A 17,991-nucleotide genomic window follows, 5' to 3' on the forward strand; every position below is an offset into this window, starting at 1 on the left:
GATGCACTCTAGGCCTAGGGAAGGGGTGTCTGCTCCTCCTCCAACCAGGAATAATGACCCATGGAAATGTGAGCCTCGCCCTATGCAGGGGGCTGGGGGAACGTTCGGAGCAGTTGTACCCAAAATGCAAACCTAGTGACTGATACTGGAGAAGGGGAAACGGGGGGCAGAGGGGAGCAGAGCTAGAGAGAGGGAAGGGAAGATAATATTAGAGGAGAGAAAGAAAGGAGGAAAATCAGTTACTAGTGGAAGAGCTCCCACAAGGAAATGAGAAGTCAGTGAAAGCCTCCAGCAGAAAAGCACCATTCCCAGCTACTGCTTTCTCTGCCAGGTGCCAAAGGAAGCAGAGCTCCCTCAGCACACTGCTGCAGGCCCTGCCCCTGCCCTCGCTGCAGACCCCTGCCTGCCTCTGCCAAGATTCCCTTTGCCCCCAAAAATCCCCAGGAGCCTGCAGAGAAGCACCTGTGGTACAGCTTAGGTACAGCTCTTGGCCCCCCAAGAGAACAACCCACCCCTGAGGGCAGGGAGGTACCAGCTCCTCGCAGTGCCAGGACATCCACAGGGATGGGCAGTAAGGGCACTCTCCTCCTCTGGTGCCAGAAGGATGCTTGGCAGGGACTCTGCCCTGGCCAGGAAGCCCCACTGAGCAACAGGGTCTGACCCCCAGTGCCTTCCAGCAGGAGCCTTTCCTATAGCCCCTTACCCTGCATCAGCTGCTCTCCAGCTCCCTTCCTCCTGGCCTCCAGCACAGCTTTTGTTCCTTCCCAGTCCATGGAAATGGGAACAGAGCCCATCAGTGCCTGCCAGGAGAAGTGGTTGCACTGGGGTTGTTCCCAGTTGGGTTTGCATCACCCCAAGCTGGGAGGCTCACTGGCTCTGGGCAGCCCAGACTAGTGTCCGGTATTCATTCCCTCAGCAGCCACGCTCAGCCAGGACACTGCTCACCTTCCCTAGGGTGCAGCAGCTTCTCTCCTGCTCCTGCCCTGCTGTCCCACTGCTGAACCCATTCTCAGCCAGGACAAGGATGTACATGGGCCCATGTACAAATCTCCTCAGCAAAGCGAACTCGTCCCTCTTCTCTGGCTGCAAACCAGAGGAATCCTTCCCTGGGCAAAGGGGATGAGTTTCTTCAGGCTCCTCCTCTGAGTTAAGGCCCAAAATAAATGTTGTAGATTAAAAAGTCTGACCCCTGCAACGTCATCCATGACAGGACCTCTTCACCAGTCAGGAAAACCCCAACGTTTCAGATTTATTTCCAACCAGCTTCTTCCTTCTCCTCAGACTCTTGAGATGAGTACAGCCCAGCTCAAGGGAGATCCAGCTCCTCCTTGGTGTGAACTCTGCTCTGGAGGGCTCAGTGCCACCTCCAGCCACAGCTCAGGGCAGCCCTTGTGCCTCCAGAGCCTGAGGGCTCTGGGGGATGCTTGGAGCAAATCTCTGGATACTGGGCCATATCCCCCAGGGAAACAGGGAGCTCGTGAGCTTTGGATGTCAGTAGGCTGGAGGATGGAGCCACGGCAAAGCTGCCTCCAAAAGGGATGATGCTGGGAAGGGTCTGTCCAGAGACCAGCCTTGACCTCCCAAGGGATAAGTGACTTTCACACTTCCCTGCCCTCCTTCCCTCCCTATGCATCTGCTCTTGGGACAGGAGCAACTGGGGAGGCCATTCCCACTGTGGCCTAGGCAGCACAAGAGACAGAAAGGAAAGAGAGTAACAGGGAGCAGAGACAGCCTCTGCCCCTACCAATGGGGGCCACAACCTTGGAGAGCCCTGGGCATGTGGGAGGCTTCTCCCCTGGGCATCCTTAGTGCCCCTGCTGCTCTTCTCTGCTCTGAGGGAGACACAGCTCACCTGAGAGGAAAGCGCTGCCTCAGGCAAGGAGAATGAGGGAATCAGATGTTGGGACAAAACAGAGAGCTGGAGAGGCTCGTAGCACTGCCCAGCCCAGCGTTCCTGTCCTCCAGCAGGAGTGGGGACAGAGGGCTGGAAGTGACAAACCACCCAACCTCAGTGGGCCTGAAGCCCATGGGCACCAGGGGACCTTCTGGCAGTGATGAGAGCTCCAGGCTCTGCAGATGTGCTGTCCTTGTGCCATCACCACCCATGAATCTCTCATGGAGACCACAGGCTCTGGCCTGTGGGGATATGTGGGGACATGTCAGGGCTGAGTCTCAGTCACAGAGGCCTGGAGAGAAACCACTGGTGAGGCCACCTTAGCATCTGCAGCCCAGCTCAGGCTGTGCATGCCGAGGGCAAGACTGACTCCAGAGATGTGTATGCACCTCACACCTGCTGTTTCTGTCCTCCAGCTCAGAAATACTGGAATGGGAGTGTGCTAACATGTACCAGGAGATGCTGCTGCTCTGTTGAAGGTGCCATATCCTTGCTGAAGTGCAAGCTGTGCCCAAACCCTCCCTGACCCCCATCCTGCCTCCTGGGGATTGCTTCAGCCAGCCCAGGTTCAGGCTCCTATCTGTGCTAGTGACTTCTGCATGGACTAAGGGACATCCACATGGAGCAAGAACGTGCCCAGCCTGTCCTCCACCCCTCTGCCTGTCTGGGGTGCTCAGGAAGGACAAGCATCCCAGCACCGTGTGTCCTTGGGGCCAACCACGCCAGAACCAAGGCTCAAACCCCAGCCTGCTTCTGCTTAGTGAAGGCACCACTCTAGGCTGTCCCTTCCCCTGAGCTAAACCTGCAGTTTAGGGGCACTGAGAGCTCACACCCCTCACACTGAGGGAGCGTGACCTGGCTCTGCACAGGCATGGGTCCAAGGATGCCTCCAAGGATGCCCTTTGTCAGGGTGCCTGGGCCTAGGGAACTCCAGCTGCAGTCAGGACAGTCTGAGGCTGCTGGAGCAGCCACCCAGGTGTCCAGGCCATCGAGTCACCCTTGCCTTGGGACCCTCAATACTGGGCCACAGCACAGCCTCACACCAGCACTGGGAGCTCTCTCCAGGAACACATCTCAGAGTCCAGCAGGAACAGCCAGGGGAGAGGTTTCACCAACAACCCTGTGCTGGGAGGGGTCCTGCCTATCACCAGAAAGGGAACCCACCCAGGGGCAGCTCTGCTCAGAGGGCACAAGACCACTCGGCAGGCTGGGGACCCTACGGTGAGAGTGAGGGGTGGGGGAGAAAGGGGACGGTGACAACCTCAGGAGAGGAGACAAGGCTTTTCTGCGTGAAAGACTCCATGCTTAGGGAAGCTCCATGCTCAGATGCAAAATCGTCTAAGGTGTCCTCTTCCATCGTCTGTACCAGCACGGAAACCCCAGCACCCACGAGGAGAGAGAGTGGGAGACAGAGACAGAGAGACAGAGACAGAGAGAGAGAGAAAGAGAAAGGGAGAATTTGAGAAAGAATGAAGGAACGAAGGGTGGGCAGGTGGGTGAGTGGATGGATGGATGAGGGGATGGAAGGATGGATAGATAGATGAACAGAGGTCACAGCTGTGCCAGCTCTAGATGCTCCATTCACATCTCTGCACCTGATAGAGTCCATGGTAAAAGCAATGTGGGGGAAAGCCCCTCTTCCTCTTCCCAGCCAAGCCTTTGTGAGGGCCCACAGCCTCCCCTGCAGCCCCGATCTCCAGGCAGTGCCGGGGCCCAGTTGGGAACACGGGCACATCCCGAATTCCCTGCAGAGCCTGTGCCCTCTTCATGGTAGGGCACAGCCAGGGCAGAGCAGCACCCACCCTCCTGGAGCCACGTCCCCTGCAGGCAGCGAGGATCCCTGGCAGGGACAGGGTGTCCAGGCTGGCAGGGGGACACTCTTTGTCACATGCTGCCTGCACCGAGCCCAGCAGGGCCCCTGGTCACAGAGCCCAGCTGTGCCACATCCACACCCCTCCAGCACCGCGGCTGTCCTGCACCCCAATGACAGCGCTCTTCTGTCACCCTCATGGTCCCAGTGCAAAGCCAGTGTGCAGAATGCCCAGAAGGGAGGATGTGGCTGTGGAATGCCAGCGTGGCACCACTCCTCTTCCACCTCCTCCCACCACCCAGGTTCCACTGCTGAGAGCACCACAGGGCACCCCTGCACAGGGGCCTGTTCCTGCTCTGCTGGGGACACTTTCAGGCAGGAGTTGTGCTGGCACTGCCTCACAGGCTGCCCCTGAGAGGAGTGAGCAAAACCACACCCCATGAGCCACCAGAGCACCAAACACCTCCAGACAAGGGCTGTTCAGTCTCCTGCAGTGCCCAGGGAGACCCTCCCCAGCAGTGAAAAGGGTTCAAAAACTTAGAAACAACACCCCAGTCCCCAGCATGTCACTCCCACCGTGCTCCCTCAGGGCAGCACAGGAGCTGAAGGACACCTCCCCAACAGATCCTGATCCTCTCTGGAAGAGAGCAGCAGAACGAACCTCAGTGGCCTTTTCAGGGGTTCCCTTTGGTGTTTCATCCTCGTGCTTGGGTGAGGAAGAGGCTGGTGAGGAAGGCAGCCTCCTATCCCGGTCCCTGTGAACCAGTTTGCTGTTGGGCTCCTTCAGGGTCCGCTTCAGCTCATTGATGCTGGCCTGATGCTTCAGCAAAACATCCTCTGGCTTGTCTAAAAACTTGGGAAGGAGAGAGGAAGAAAGTGATGGTCAAAGCAGCAGCCCAGTCCAAAGGCATGAGCAGGGGCACCGGGAGGGTTGGTGTCACACTGGGCTGGAATTCTGGGTCTCAGGAGCCAAATGAGGGACGTAATGGGGCACCATGGTCTCACTGTAGGAGAGGGAGTAGCTCCTTCTCTGCAGGCAGCAGCAGAAGGGCAGCACGGGGCCGAAGTGTGTGGCAGGTGAAGGGCTAAAGCCTCCTGGAGGGGAGAGTGGGCTCTCCCTTGGGATCAGCAAGGAATGGGGCCCTGCTGGAAACACCAGCAGCCTGTGCTGTTGTCTGGTGCCAGACACAAAGGGAGCCCAAGCTCTGTTTCAGAAAGGCAGGCGAGTGGCATTTCCAGCAGAGCTCCTCCGGAGCAGGCTCTGACAAAGGGGTGGAGGTCCAGGGCTGGGCAGCCATGTTTACACCGATCAGGCCTGGATCCCTGTGCACCAGCCCCGGCTGGGGTGGGTCTGATGTGCTGTGGAGAGAGGGCAGCTCAGAGTGCTCAGGGGAAGGTGTCAGAGCATGGCTCGGTGTGGGCACAGGAGCCGGGGTGGCCCCCTCGTCCCGCCGCAGAGGTGGGCAAACCGGCTCCAGGAGGAATCTGACTTCTGCCTCCAACCCAAACCCAAAGCTCTCCTGAGGCCCAAAAGGAAGCCCCCAAACACCTCCCCGGTACCTCCTCGGCAACAGAGACCTGTGAGAGTGCCAGAAAAAGCCCCACCAAAATTTCCAGATGCTGAAGGCTCAGCAGAGCTCAGGCAAGTCCCGCCCTGGCCCCGCATGTCCGAGCTGAGGAGGGCTCAGGTGTGCCCACCTCTGGGCTGGGTGCAGCACATGCACATGCAGTGGGCAAGCGATGAGGTGGGCGGGGGTCGGAGCCGGTGCCCACCCCCGGTGGGGCTGCACGGGGAACCTGGGTGGTGCCTTGGGTGTGGCCAACCCCATCCCCTGGCCGTGCTTGCTCCCATTGGCAGCTCCAGCTGGGATCTCTGCTCACAGACGGGATCCCCGAGGAAGCAGCCCTGGATTTGAGGCCAGGACGAATTGTTCCTGATGGGGCCAGCACAGGCACAGTTTGTGCAAGGGAGGGCTCAGCCTCCCTCTCTGCTCAGCCCCTCTCAGGGTGAGCAGGCACAGGCCTGGTGTCAGCGCTGGTCCCTTCAGGCAGCTCAGAGCCTCTTGGCTCCTGTGGGGCGGGATGACAGCCACAGTACTTGGGGAGCCCCAGCCCAGCTCTCAGGGGGCTGCAGGATAGCTGGGCAGGGGGGAATGACGCAGTTTGGGTCAGGCAGGAGCAGAGCGTGGGTCGGGTGCCAGCAGGAGGATGGGACCAGCTCCACAGGAGACACAAGGTGAGGACACGGCAGGGTTGGGAACATGAGCAGAAGCCAGGTCATCCCAATGGGCCAGGGGCTCTCCTGCCCTTGCTCACAGGCACGATCAGGACCACCCTACTTAGTGGGATAGAAGATGCCACAGCTGATCCCCAGCTGTCTGTTCCTCGGGCTCCTCCAGCACCCAACCCCCAGCCCGGTGCATCTTGTATTCCAGTAAATAGGGTGACAGACGGACTTGTTTTGGGAAGGATGGACAATATGATGCACCAATGAGGACTAAGATACTCCAGAGAGAGAATACCTCCTGCTTGTGCCTGGGGGTTGTTTCGTGCTCCGGCTGGCAGCAAAGAGAGGGTTAAAAGTAACCAGCAGGGTCAGTTAAGGGCACTTGTCACAAACACCACAGTAAAGTTGATAGGCTGGTAGGGACCCCCCCTCCCCTCCCAGCATGGGGCTGAAATGGACTAGGACAGCCCAGGGACCAGGGCAGGAGGGGGTGGGCTGTGCCCAGGCAGTGCTGAGCATTGATGCACTCAGCCTGTCCCCACCCCTGTCCCAGAACTGGGCTGCTCCCAGGTCCAGCCCTGCCTGGGGATGAGTCTTGGGACCATCCGGAGGGCTCTGGGGAATCCAAGTAAAGATGAACCCCTGTGACAGCTCCACTTCCACCGGTGGGGCCAAGAGCCACAACCCGAGGGTCCCACCAGCCTGGGGCACAGCTGACACCGACAGGGCTGCAGGGACCCTGCCCCGAGGTGACCCTTCCTGCCTGCAGCCCAGCCGTGCTGCCTGCGCCCGGGCCCTGCCTGCCGACTTCTCCACCCCCACCCTCTTCTGCCCACCTCGGCTGTACCTTCAGCTCCTTGATCTTCGTCGGGGTGGTCACCTCCTCATCCTCCGTCTCAGAGCGCCTCCTGCCGCCAAACTCACCGTCCTCATCCTGCTTCTCACCCTCAGGCCCGGCATCGTGGTTCTCGCTGACGGAGGCTGGGCGCGAGAACTCTGCCCAGGGGGACAGCTGGGTCACCCCAGTCCTGCCACCCTGCTCCTGCTCCTGCCCCTGCCAGCCGGGTCACCCCAGCCCTGCGACCCTGCCCCTGCCACCTCTGACAGCTGGGTCACCCCTATGCCAGCTCCCCTGCTCCTGCCCCTGGTGGTCTCAGGGGTCCCAGGGCAGAGGGGAGGAAGCGATGTGTCCCTGAGCTGGCTGACCTCAGCCCTGCCATGTCCCTCTGTTCATGCAGTCTGAGCTACCCCTTGGGGTGGGGACAGCCCCTGTGCCACAGGGATGCTGCTGGGGACCGCCTCCAGAAGGAAGCCTGATGCTGCTGTGACCCCGCCCAGCCAGGCCAGGCATGTTCCCCTCTTCCTGCAGGTGGAGCAGTGTCCCCTGTCCCCAGGCAGGCCGTACCTCCGTCCAGGCTGCGGGACATGGTGTAGCGTTTGCTGGAGGAGCGCTCGAAGAAGGGCGCGGGGCGGTCGATGAGGGCGCTGGCCTGGCGCGTCTGTGCCTGCGTGCGCCCACTGTACCGAAACTTGGAGCCCATCACCAGGAAGCCCTTGGGGGGTGGCTCTGGGGACACCAGCCTAGGGGTCACAGGGGTGGGAGGGTGTCAGCGAGCCCCAGTCAGGCCCCCTGGCACTGCCCCCCATGTGCACCCACTGCAGCAGAAGCAGGAATGTGTCTGCCCCCGGGAAAGGAGGCCTGGAGAAGGTCTAGAGAAGGTTTCTCACCTGAAGAAGGTGTGGTGCTCTATGCAGACCTTCCAGAGCCTCTTGGCTGAGCGGTGGTTGGGCAGCTTGAAGCCAATGGTGCTCTCAAACTGTTCATACTTGGGGGAGAAAGAAACAGGCTGTTATAGGCACATCCTGCCCTGGGGGACATGCCAGGACGTTGCCAAGGTCCTCAGGTTTCCCTGGCAGGAGCTGTGACCATGCAAAAGACCCTCAAAAATCTTCTTCAAATTCATGTTGCGATAGTCCATGCACAGTACCATGCCCAGCAGGGTGATGGGATACACCCCACACCTCTGGCCTAAGCACTTCCCTCAGCTGTAAATGGCTTTTCAGTGCAAGATAAATTCCCTCAAGAAACAAAAAGCTTTTACAGCTGTTTTGGTCTGAGGGCATCACTCCCAGGTGTGCTGTCCTTGCCCTCTAGCCTGCTGGAACAGCCTGTGGGTGGAAATGCATTCTCCCACCATAAATGACTGAAAATAAAGTCTGAAAGTGAATGAAAAAACCTTGTGAAGATGTGAAAAAAAAAGGCCCTCAACCCCCACTCCTGGGCAAGCTCCCTATACCAGCAGGGTCACAGTGTCTGTGAGGGATGGGATCCTGGGGTCCTTCAGGACCCCTGCTGAAGTCACAAGAGAACATGAAATAAAATCCATGTCACGGGAAATGTGCTCTCTTGGCCAGCATGGTCATAAATGTGGGATCCTTGGAGCAGAGGTGGAGCCAGGTGAGGAAATCCTCACCATCAGCCTCAATCCCTCAGGACAGCCCTCGGGCTGCCCCAGCACCTGGCACCCACCTCCCCTGGGCGGATCTTGATGTAGAAGTTGCTCCTCTTGTAGGAAATCTTGAGGATCTTGGGCCAGGCAAAGCGGTTGATGCGCAGCCGGTCCCTGTAGATGAGGAGGCCATTGGCGCACACGCCCAGCATGATGTCGATGCCCTCTGAGTCCTGGAGGAGGCACGGGGACAGGAGGGGACAGGTCAGCAGCTCGGCAAGAGCCAGCCTGGCCAGCAGGGCCACATCCTTCCTGCAGAATGTTGCAGGGCCCTGGATGGCAAAGGGAACACTGAACCCCAGGCTAGTGGAGTTTGATCTCTGGAGCTTCTCTGGTGCTACCTAAAGGCATGCCAGGAGCCTTCCCTGCAGAAGGAAGGTGGGCAGGAGCAAGATGGCAAGGGGCAGCACTCTGGCAGCCCCCAGCCCCGTACCTTGGCGTGGTGCAGATCCACCCCGTACATGGAGAGCTTCTTGGCGTTCTCCAGGAAGTGGATCTCTGCTTCCCCAGGGGTCATTCCCCTGCAGGGAGACAGAAAGGGGGACACGTGGCCAGGTGCCCCAGGGGCATGGGGCAGCTGTGCCATGCGACCCGCCCCGGGGCTCACCGGTAGGTCTTGTGCAGCTCCATGATGCGCTCCTCCAGCTCCCGTGTCTGGTTGGGTGCGAAGCGCAGCTCGCTCACGTAGTTGCCCACGTGCTCCTCGGTGTCGTGGTCACCCAGCTCGGCCTGCACTGCGTAGGAGCCCAGCAGGGCATGGGTGACAAAGGAGCAGGGCAGGCGGCCCGTGATGATGTCAGCACGGAGCTGCAGGCACAGGTAGTATCTGCAGGAGGGGCAGATGGTCAGAGTGGGGCAGGGGAGCAGGCTGGGGTTCCCCAGGAAGGAATCTGGTGCCCCCCAGGGCAGGCCGGGACTCTTCAGGGAGAAGACGTGTGCACCCCTCAGCAGTCTGGGGCTCCCTGGGAAGGAATCTGGTGCCCTCTGGAGCAGGCTGGGACTCCCTGGGAAGGAGGCCCGTGGTCCTCACCTGGTGATGTCCTCTGTGAGCTGAGCAGGGTCTGGAGGGTAGAACTTCACAGTAAAGGCGAAGTTCCAGGGCCCGCCTGGAGAGGGGAGAGAGCAGTTCAGGACAGCACCCATAGGGCTGCACACAGGGCACGGGAGCATCTGTGTGTCCACTGAGGATCCTGCTGCTCCCTCCAAGCCTTGCACAAGGCAGAGACAAGGGGACTCCAGAGGCTGCCCGGGGCACAGCCCTTGGGACTCCAGCACAACTTGCTGAATCCTCTGCAAAGAGCTGGGCACAGCAAAGCATCACAACTGCAGGAGCCACGAGCTCAGTGTCCCAGCAAAAGCCTCCTGTGTCCCAGAAGGTGACACCTTGGGTAAAAGCCTTTCTGCCATACCAGCAAGGCAACACCATGGCAAATGCACCCCAGGACCTGTCCCAGCAAGGTCCCCCTTGCACATGGCAGCCAACTCTCCAGTGGCACAAATGGGGTCCTTTGTCCCCCGCTTCTCATGAGTAAGAGAAGAAGTGGGTAACAAACAGCTGAATGAGCAACAGTGTCCCTGTCCTCAGGTCAGCTGCCAAAGGTCCCCTCCAGGGCAGGTGAGGAGGTGACCTGCCACAGGACAGCCACACTGAGACATCCGGGAGCCCCATGGGACACCCCAGGGCTGGGGAAGATGGACCCTCCCCAGGCACTTACTGCGGATCTGCTTCTTGATCTCCTTGGAGGGGTCCAGCCAGTTCTGCAATGAGGAGACAGCAGGTCAGGGGGGGCCCCACCTTGGAGGGGGTGGCTGAAGAGGGACCCCCCATGCTCACCTTCTGGCTGTCTGAATCACAGAAGGTGAGGCCAAAGTAGTCCTTCTCCAGGAGATTGAGGTGCTCGCACACCATGTCAAAGAGCACCTGGCCTCGGGCGTGTTTCTGTGGGAGACATGGGCAGGCTGATGGTCAGCTGGTCCCTTGGGCTCCTGGACACCCTCCAGGTGACCACCAAACATCAATAAACACTAAAACATGCTCTTACCCAGCATGGGCTTCAGCATATCCCAGCCTTGCAGTCCCAGGATCACCTGTGTGTCCCTAAAGTGGTGCCAAGGGGTATCCCGGGGCTGCAGAGATGGGGCACCACTGCGGGGACACCCAGGTCCCAGGGCTGCAGGAGTGGGTTCTTGGTGCCAGCAGTGGCTGGATCCCCAAGCACAGCATAACAAGAGCCACCAAGAGCCAGTGGAGTGATGGAGAGCACCTTTGGTATCAACGAATCCAAGAACAGTTTGGGCAGGAAGAGACCTTAAAGATTGTCCAGTTCCACCTCCCTGCCATGGGCAGGGACACCTTCCACTAGACCAGGCTGCTCCAAGCCCCATCCAACCTGGCCTTGAACTCCAGGGATGCGAATTGAATTCCCCTGAATTTCCTTTCATTACCAGTAGCACCAAGGGCCAGGCTTGTTCATGGCCATGGAAGAACAGCCCTTCCCAAGTGTGCATCTCCCCTGTGGGAGCCTGGCAGCTCCCATCTCCCTTCTCCAAGGCATCTACTTACTGAAGCACTTCCAGCAGGTTCCCTCAGGATGACAACCCAGGGCACCAAGCAGCAAGCACCAAGCAGGCTCTTGCTACCCTCCAAAGCTTTTCCAGCAGATGCCATCACCCTTCCTGGGTCTCCTCCCTCCTTCTGACCTGGGTTTGAAGGCAGACACTCACCCATGGCATGTGCTGGGGTGTCACACTGAACAGTTTAACTCCCGTGTTGGATTTTTACTGAATTAAGGTTTAATTAAAGCACATGGACAAGGCACAACTATTCCAACAGGGTCTGCCAGAAATGCACCAGCATTCCTACCCCAAACCTTCCCCCCTGTGTTCCAGGTAGCTTTTTCAAAGAATGGCTGACAGCATCCTTGGGTGACATGGTGATGGGCATTGCTTTGCTCTGCTCTGCCAGCACCTCGGCCCTGAGATTCTCCTGCCATCCTAGTTTGGTTGGCCAGTGCTCTGGGGAAAGCCAGGGGAAGGATTACTCTGCCAGGGCTCGTGAGCCCTTAAGATGCTCTTCTCCTTTCCTTCTTCAGGAAGATTTTCATCCTGGTGCCAAGCCATCTTTCCACAGCTTTATGACCCATTTTATTGCTGAAGTGACAGCCAGGGCTTCTGGAGCACAGGGACCAAAGGCCCTGCTCCTGTGCCATGGGCAGGGGCCAGACCCCCCAGCCAGCCTTGAGGTGCTCCCTGTTCCTACCCTCCCTCCATTCATCAGTCCCAGGCAGTCAAGCCCTGGGGCAGGTAGCACCCACACACAGATCTGCTCTGTGCTGCAGGCAAACACCGATGTGCCACTGGCCAGAGCCAGGGCAAAGACCTCAGATCCCTGAGGTTCAGGCTCCTGAACAACCTCAGCTTTTAATTTTCAAGCAAAATTGTCAGTCATTAAAAAATGTCCCTCCCTCCCTCCCTCCTGGGCTCAGGGTGCAGGTTGGAGCAGTGCTGCCTTCCCAGTATGGGGACAGGAGACAGCAGCAAGTGCTGGAGATGGGAACAGGGGTTCCTGGGACGTCCTTCTGTTCCCTGCTGCCTTGTTCCCCTGGCAGAGCCACCAGAACCTTCCACAAACACCAGCCCCAACTCCTGAGTGAATCCTGGGTGTTCCCCACCTGTCCTGGAAGTGAGAAGTGCCTGTGCTGATGGTGGCCAAAGCAGCCCTGCAGCATCTCCCAGTGCTCAGGTGGCCACTGCCAGGTGTGTGTCCCCTCTGTCCCATCCTGTAGCCACTGCCAGGCGCCTGAACAGCCAGGCAGAGCTCTATCCCCAGCCATTAAGCTTCTGACTTAGACCCTGTTTTCCCTTATGACTAGCTGCCAAATTTGGTTTCACTGGGCTGAAATCCCCTACAAGGGTCTTTCTTTCCAGATTTTTAACTGATTTTGAAGTTTCAGCTTAAATGGCTGTGGGTGTTTTTCCCTAGGACAGAGGTACTACAAAGCTGTCCTAGGAAGAGTCCTGTCCTTGAGGACCCTCTGGACCAGGCAGGGTCCCCTCCTTGGAGCCAGCACAGGCCCCCAAAGCTGGGACTCACCTCCACCTCACACTCGTACTCGGACGCATCAAGCAGGGTCACCCTGCACAGGGCACTCTTCACTTTCTTGGTGGTTTTCTGGGGTGACTTCTGGGTCTTGCTGGGAGTTGTTTTGTCAGAGAGTCCATCGGTCTCACTGTAGTCCTTGTCCTCCATGTCTGTACCCTGGAGCAGGGACACACAGAGGGTTACCTGGCACCACTGCCAGAGGCACACACGGGCAGAGGGGGAAGGCTCTAAGGCTCTGCACAGCAGAGCAGGGCGGCTGGGGAGAGGCAGTTCCCCAGCCCACCCTGCCAGCATAGCCCAGCTCCCTGGAAAACGGATAGCTGGGGTCAGTTCAACACCCAAATCCTCCCCGCCCGAGCACCAGTGCAGCAGCTCAGCTCCCCATCACCCAAATCCTCCCTGCCCAAGCACCAGTGCAGCAGCTCAGCTCCCCATCACCCAAATCCTCCCCGCCCGAGCACCAGTGCAGCAGCTCAGCTCCCCATCACCCAAGTCCTCCCTGCCCAAGCACCAGTGCAGCAGCTCAGCTCCCCAGCAGCTCCACAGCCAACACCGCTGCAGCCGGGGCTCCCAGCCCGGCCTGGGCAGCTCAGCCAGGGACATGGCACCAGTGTCCACTCCCTCCCCGGCCATTCCCCGCTGGCACTGCCGGCTCCCACAGGCCTGTCCTGCCTGCCAGGAGCTGTTCGGGCAGTTGGAACAGCGGCAGAGCCCCCCAGCCCCGCCTGAGGGGCTCCTCTCGGGGATGTGCCCTGAGGGCCCGAGGGCCGTGCCCGCCTCACCGCTCTCCCCACCACGGCCAGCGGCGAGCTGCACGTCCCGTCCTGTCCTGCTCCTGCCTGTCCCCTCTCACGGTCCCCGCCCTCAGCACTCACCGGCTCCATGTTTCGGGTGTCGGGCTGCGTCCCAAGCTTCTCATTGGGGTCGGTGTCGCGGCCGGCGGGGCTGGGCGCGGCCGCGGGGCCCTGGGCCGCCGCCTCCAGCTGCTGCTGCGGAGCCTCTTCCTGCGCGTTCCTCACCTCAGAGCCGGGGCCTGTCTCCGTTGTCATGACCGCCGGTCACCGCGCTGTCACCGCGCCCGGGGAGAGACAGCAAGTGTCACCGGGGCTGGGGGATGCTGCCCGGACAGCCATGGCCTGGCTGCTCGGGAAGGCTGGGACAGGCTTGGGATGTGCCCATCCCTGCCTCACACGGATCCGCTGCCAGGCCCCGGCTACCTGTCCATGCACAGATTCAGTGTCAGCCCCCGGCTCCCTGACCACTCACAGACCCGCTGCCAGAGCCCAGATCCCTGTCCACTGACAAATCCACTGCCAGAGCCTGACTCCCTGTCCACTGCCAGAGCCCAGATTCCCGTCCACTGCCAGAGCCTAGATCCCAGATCTGTCCACTGACAAATCCACTGCCAGAGCCCAGATTCCCGTCCACTGCCAGAGCCCAGATCCCAGATCTGTCCACTGACAAATCCACTGCCAGAGCCCAGATTCCCGTCCACTGCCAGAGCCCAGATCCCAGATCTGTCCACTGACAAATCCACTGCCAGAGCCTGACTCCCTGTCCACTGCCAGATCCCAGATCCCTGTCCACTCACAGATCCGCTGCCAGATCCCAGCTCCCTGTCTGTGCCAAGAGGTGGCTTTGCAAGGGGCTAGTGGCCAGAGCACAGGACACTGGGATTTCATACTCTGAGCTGGAGGACAAGAGCCAGTAGTGGAGAGGGACACCAGTGACACGGACTCACCAAGGACCGGGACCCACCACGGACAAGGGCATGGGCTCATGCCCCATCCCTGCACAGCATCCTGCTCTGACCTGCTGCTCCCACACCCCTGCACCGGCTGGAACCTTCACTTGGTGTTTTCTAGGAGTGGGAGGAAAGGCAGGCTGTGAGTCAGGGGAAAGGCTGCACTGACACAGGAAATGGCAAACAGGGACAGCTCCACAGCTTGCATCCGGGCTGGCTGGTTTGCTCCCCTCTGGCCACCCCAGCAGCAGCAGCACGCTGGGTTCCCACGGCCAGCCTGGGACCCTGTGGATTCCTGCCTCCAGCCCCAGCTGCCTGAAAAACAAACCCAGGGCCAGGAACAGGGAGGGGAAGGCACTTTCCATGCCGGCATGCTCAGCAGTGTGTTTTTGGAACCTTTTATGCCAACAGAGCATGGACTAGCAAGGTGTCCCGGGAGGGTCCACACTCCACAGGTCATGGAGCACCCTTTGACCATTACCACTCTCCACTCAGGCTGCTCAGGCCCTGCCAGCTCCCCACCAGGCCATGTCCAGCTGTGCAGTATCTGCTGGCATCATCCCCACCTGAGTCTGAGAGCTGTGGCTGCACAAGGTGGCTCAGGTGGAGCATCTGTGACCCTCTGGTCACATCACCCACCCTGCCCACAGAGCAGCCACACCAGCAGTCCTGAGTAATGCCTGCAGATCCTGTTCCAATTCCAAAGCCTGCTGTGGGCAGGGACACCTTCCACTATCCCAGGTTGCTCTAAGCCCTGCCCAGCCTGGCCTTGGACACTCCCTGGGATCCAGGGCCAGCCACAGCTGCTCTGGACAACCTGTGCCAGGGCCTCCCCACCCTCACAGGGAAAAACCTCTCCCTAGTATCCCATCTAACCCTGCCCTCTGGAAATGTGAAGCCATTGCCCCTTGTCTTGGCACTCCCTCCTGTGTCCCCAGTCCCTCTCCAGCTCTCCTGGAGCCCCTTCAAGCACTGGAAGGGGCTCTGAGGTCTCCCTGGAGCCTTTTCTTCTCCAGGTGAACATCCCCAGCTCTCCCAGCCTGTCCCAGAGGTGAGGGGTTCCAGCCCTTGGAGCATCTCTGTGGCCTCCTCTGGACTCACTCCAGCAGCTCCACATTCTTCTGATGCTGGGTCCCCAGAGCTGGAGGCAGCTCTGCAGGTGGGGTCTCACCTGAGTGGGCAGAGGGGAAGAATCCCCCCCTCACCTCTGCCCACACTGTGGGATCAGCCCAGCCCAGTTTCTGGGCTGCCAGTGCCCATGGCCAGGTCACATCCATTTTGTCACCACCAGCACCCCCGAGTCCTTCTCCCAGGGCTGCTCTCAACCCACCCAGCCCCCATCCTGTGCTGGTTCTGGAGCTGCCCTGGGCCAGGTGCAGGACCTTGCACTTGGCCTGATTGAACTTCATGAGGTTCACATGAGACCCCTCCTCCAGCCTCTATGCCCCAGGACCCTCTGGATGCCCCATCCCTGGTGGATCCACTGCACTGCTCAGGCTCAGCTCAGTGTCACTCCCAGACTCACTGTTACAGAGAAACCCATCCCACACTGCAGCTCCTGTCCCACTGCTGCCCTTCAGGTGTCCTCAGCAGTGGGAAGATGTGAAACCTTCCCAGGAAAATTACTAAAACTGGCTCTGGGGGTGGAGGGAACAGAGAGGAGGTGACGGAGAAGACAGGGAGTCAAGCCTACGCCTTCCGCCGGATTCGCAGCCAGGAGATCCCAGGAACGTTCCCCTCCCGTGCCTGTGCTGGCTGTGTGGTCACCACAGAGGCCTCAGCTCACAGCCAAAAGCCCGGGATTTCATTCCTTGTCCCAGGGCCACATTCTCCTGGCCATGACAGGCCAGACAACCCACTCTGAGCAGCATCAGGTCCTCTGACAGATCCCACTGCTTGGTCAAGGCCACCAGGAGCTTTCAGAGGTCGCCAGTGGTTTTGTTTTTTCCACAGAGGAAACAAGGCTGCTGTTTTTCCACTGCAAATTCAAGCAGTTGCTCACTCCCAGCCCCAGTCCCTGTGTGGATCATTCCCAAGAACTTCCGCTTGGATCTCAGTGTGTGAATTTTTAATCAACATGAAATCTTGAAAATGACAACTCATCACTTTGGACCAAAAACATGCTGAGTTTTTCACTTGACATTTCTAAACTTTCTTCCAAACTACTTTTTCCCTGCACTGATCCCTGAGGAAATGAGGGTTTTTTTTAAGGGTAGCAAGCTGGGAATTCATCCCACCTCACTTTTGCATCTTGAGCTCCAGTTCCAACCTTCTGATGGTGGGCCAGGAGCCTGAGCCCAGGTGGAAGAGCTTTGCTAACGGAGCCTGGCAAATCCCCAGGGACCATGTCCCTGCTCCCAGGGCAGGGAATCCCTCAGTCTCTGGCCTTGCAGCCGTGCTGGGGAGACTCTGGTCTCTACACAGGGTCATTGCTGGGGGCCAGGAGCTGTTTGAGGGAGCCAGGGCTGGCAGGGGCAGTGGCCCTGGGCACAGCCCCGCTGCAGCTGAGCCCTGCAGCTGCACAGCCCTGCCGGAGGGACCACGCTGGCACCGCCACGCTCCCGGGAACAGCCACAAGGGCCGCATTCAGGAGCCATTCCCGACCCGCCCTGGGGCTGAGTGGGGAGGCTGGGGCTCCTCCAGCACTGCCACTCACCCCAGTGCTGCTGCAGCCAAGGCTCAGCCCCAGCCTGGCAGCACCAAGCCTCTGGGAACGATGGCACTTGCAGTGGGACGCTGCCACCCTCCATGGCAGCCTGGTCACCTGTACTCACCTGCACCAGGGGCTGTGGGAGGACACCGAGGTCCACATGACCCCCAGCACCCTCTGTGCCCGGCTGGAGGTGCTCAGCACCCTGGGGACACCTGTAGGCTCTGCAGGGACCTGAGCAGCATTCATGGTGCAACCTGTCCCAGCCCCTTATCCCTCTTTTTTCCCATGGCCTTTCCCAGGGCCCTCAAGAGGTGCAGGAGATGTTGCCCTGAGAGCAGCTCTGTGCTGTGGGCAGGAGCTGTCCCTAATGGGAGGAGGCAGCACAGCACACACAGGGAGCAGCAGCCATGGAGCCCTGCCCATCTCACAGCACCTTCCCTGGGCAAACTCAGTTTCTGCTGCCCCAGCAGAGACCCCAGACTGCAGGCCACGGGTTCAGAAAGGACACAGGTCCCAGAGTGCTGCCAAAGGGACAATTTCACTGAAATATCTGCTGTCACAAACCTGTAAAAGAGGTTTACACCACAACTGCAGTGAACTTGGTGGAGTTGTAAAAGTTCTTTCTTTCCAAATACTTCGTACAGCAGGACCCCATCCCACTGGGCACCAGCCTTCCCAGCACCCAGCCTTGCTCGTGCCTGTCCCACTGGAGCAAATCCCATGCTGAGGCTGTTGGAGACAGCGGGCACAGACCCCCAGACCCTGCCCTGTGCAGGGCAGTGGCCAAAGGGCTCCTCTTGGCACTCACAGGCCCTGGTGCCCCATGCCTAGTTTTCAGCAAGGCCAAGTTTTCAGCACAAGCCCAGTTCCCAGCAAGGGCTGGCTCACTCCTGCTGCAGCTGGAGCCCAGGGCTGGGGGATGTTCTCCTCAGGGGAGAGGGCTGGAGCCGGATGGAGCTCCAGGCTACCGGAACAGGCACGTGGAAATGGTGACTGCAAAGGAAGCCTTAGCAGGATCAGAGGCAGACCTGCTTGTCATGCCTGGAATCTC

General features: G+C 59.6%; 1 protein-coding gene across 15 annotated transcripts in view; it reads right to left on the reverse strand.

Annotated features, from left to right (window-relative positions):
- The window catches only part of EPB41L1 (erythrocyte membrane protein band 4.1 like 1), a 59,735-nt gene that overhangs the window by 14,921 nt on the left and 26,823 nt on the right, over window positions 1–17,991 (reverse strand). For 7 of the 15 annotated variants that reach the window (XM_088175239.1, XM_088175237.1, XM_088175242.1 and 4 more), the window contains 14 exons: window positions 13,419–13,609; window positions 12,535–12,699; window positions 10,276–10,380; window positions 10,157–10,199; window positions 9,472–9,547; window positions 9,049–9,267; window positions 8,875–8,962; window positions 8,462–8,614; window positions 7,660–7,757; window positions 7,337–7,512; window positions 6,779–6,927; window positions 6,227–6,262; window positions 4,366–4,557; window positions 3,156–3,254 (listed from right to left, as the gene is read on the reverse strand). In XM_088175239.1, the coding sequence (XP_088031365.1) occupies window positions 3,156–3,254; window positions 4,366–4,557; window positions 6,227–6,262; window positions 6,779–6,927; window positions 7,337–7,512; window positions 7,660–7,757; window positions 8,462–8,614; window positions 8,875–8,962; window positions 9,049–9,267; window positions 9,472–9,547; window positions 10,157–10,199; window positions 10,276–10,380; window positions 12,535–12,699; window positions 13,419–13,592 (1,773 nt within the window). In that variant the 5' untranslated portion in view covers window positions 13,593–13,609. Of the gene's footprint in view, window positions 1–3,155; window positions 3,255–4,365; window positions 4,558–6,226; window positions 6,263–6,778; window positions 6,928–7,336; window positions 7,513–7,659; window positions 7,758–8,461; window positions 8,615–8,874; window positions 8,963–9,048; window positions 9,268–9,471; window positions 9,548–10,156; window positions 10,200–10,275; window positions 10,381–12,534; window positions 12,700–13,418; window positions 13,610–17,991 lie in introns of those variants that run through there. The other 8 variants (XM_088175251.1, XM_088175247.1, XM_088175252.1 and 5 more) reach the window with 6 other exon arrangements.

The sequence above is a fragment of the Sturnus vulgaris genome, chromosome 17, assembly GCF_052056855.1.
Source record: "Sturnus vulgaris isolate bStuVul1 chromosome 17, bStuVul1.hap1, whole genome shotgun sequence".
Classification (NCBI taxonomy): domain Eukaryota; kingdom Metazoa; phylum Chordata; class Aves; order Passeriformes; family Sturnidae; genus Sturnus; species Sturnus vulgaris.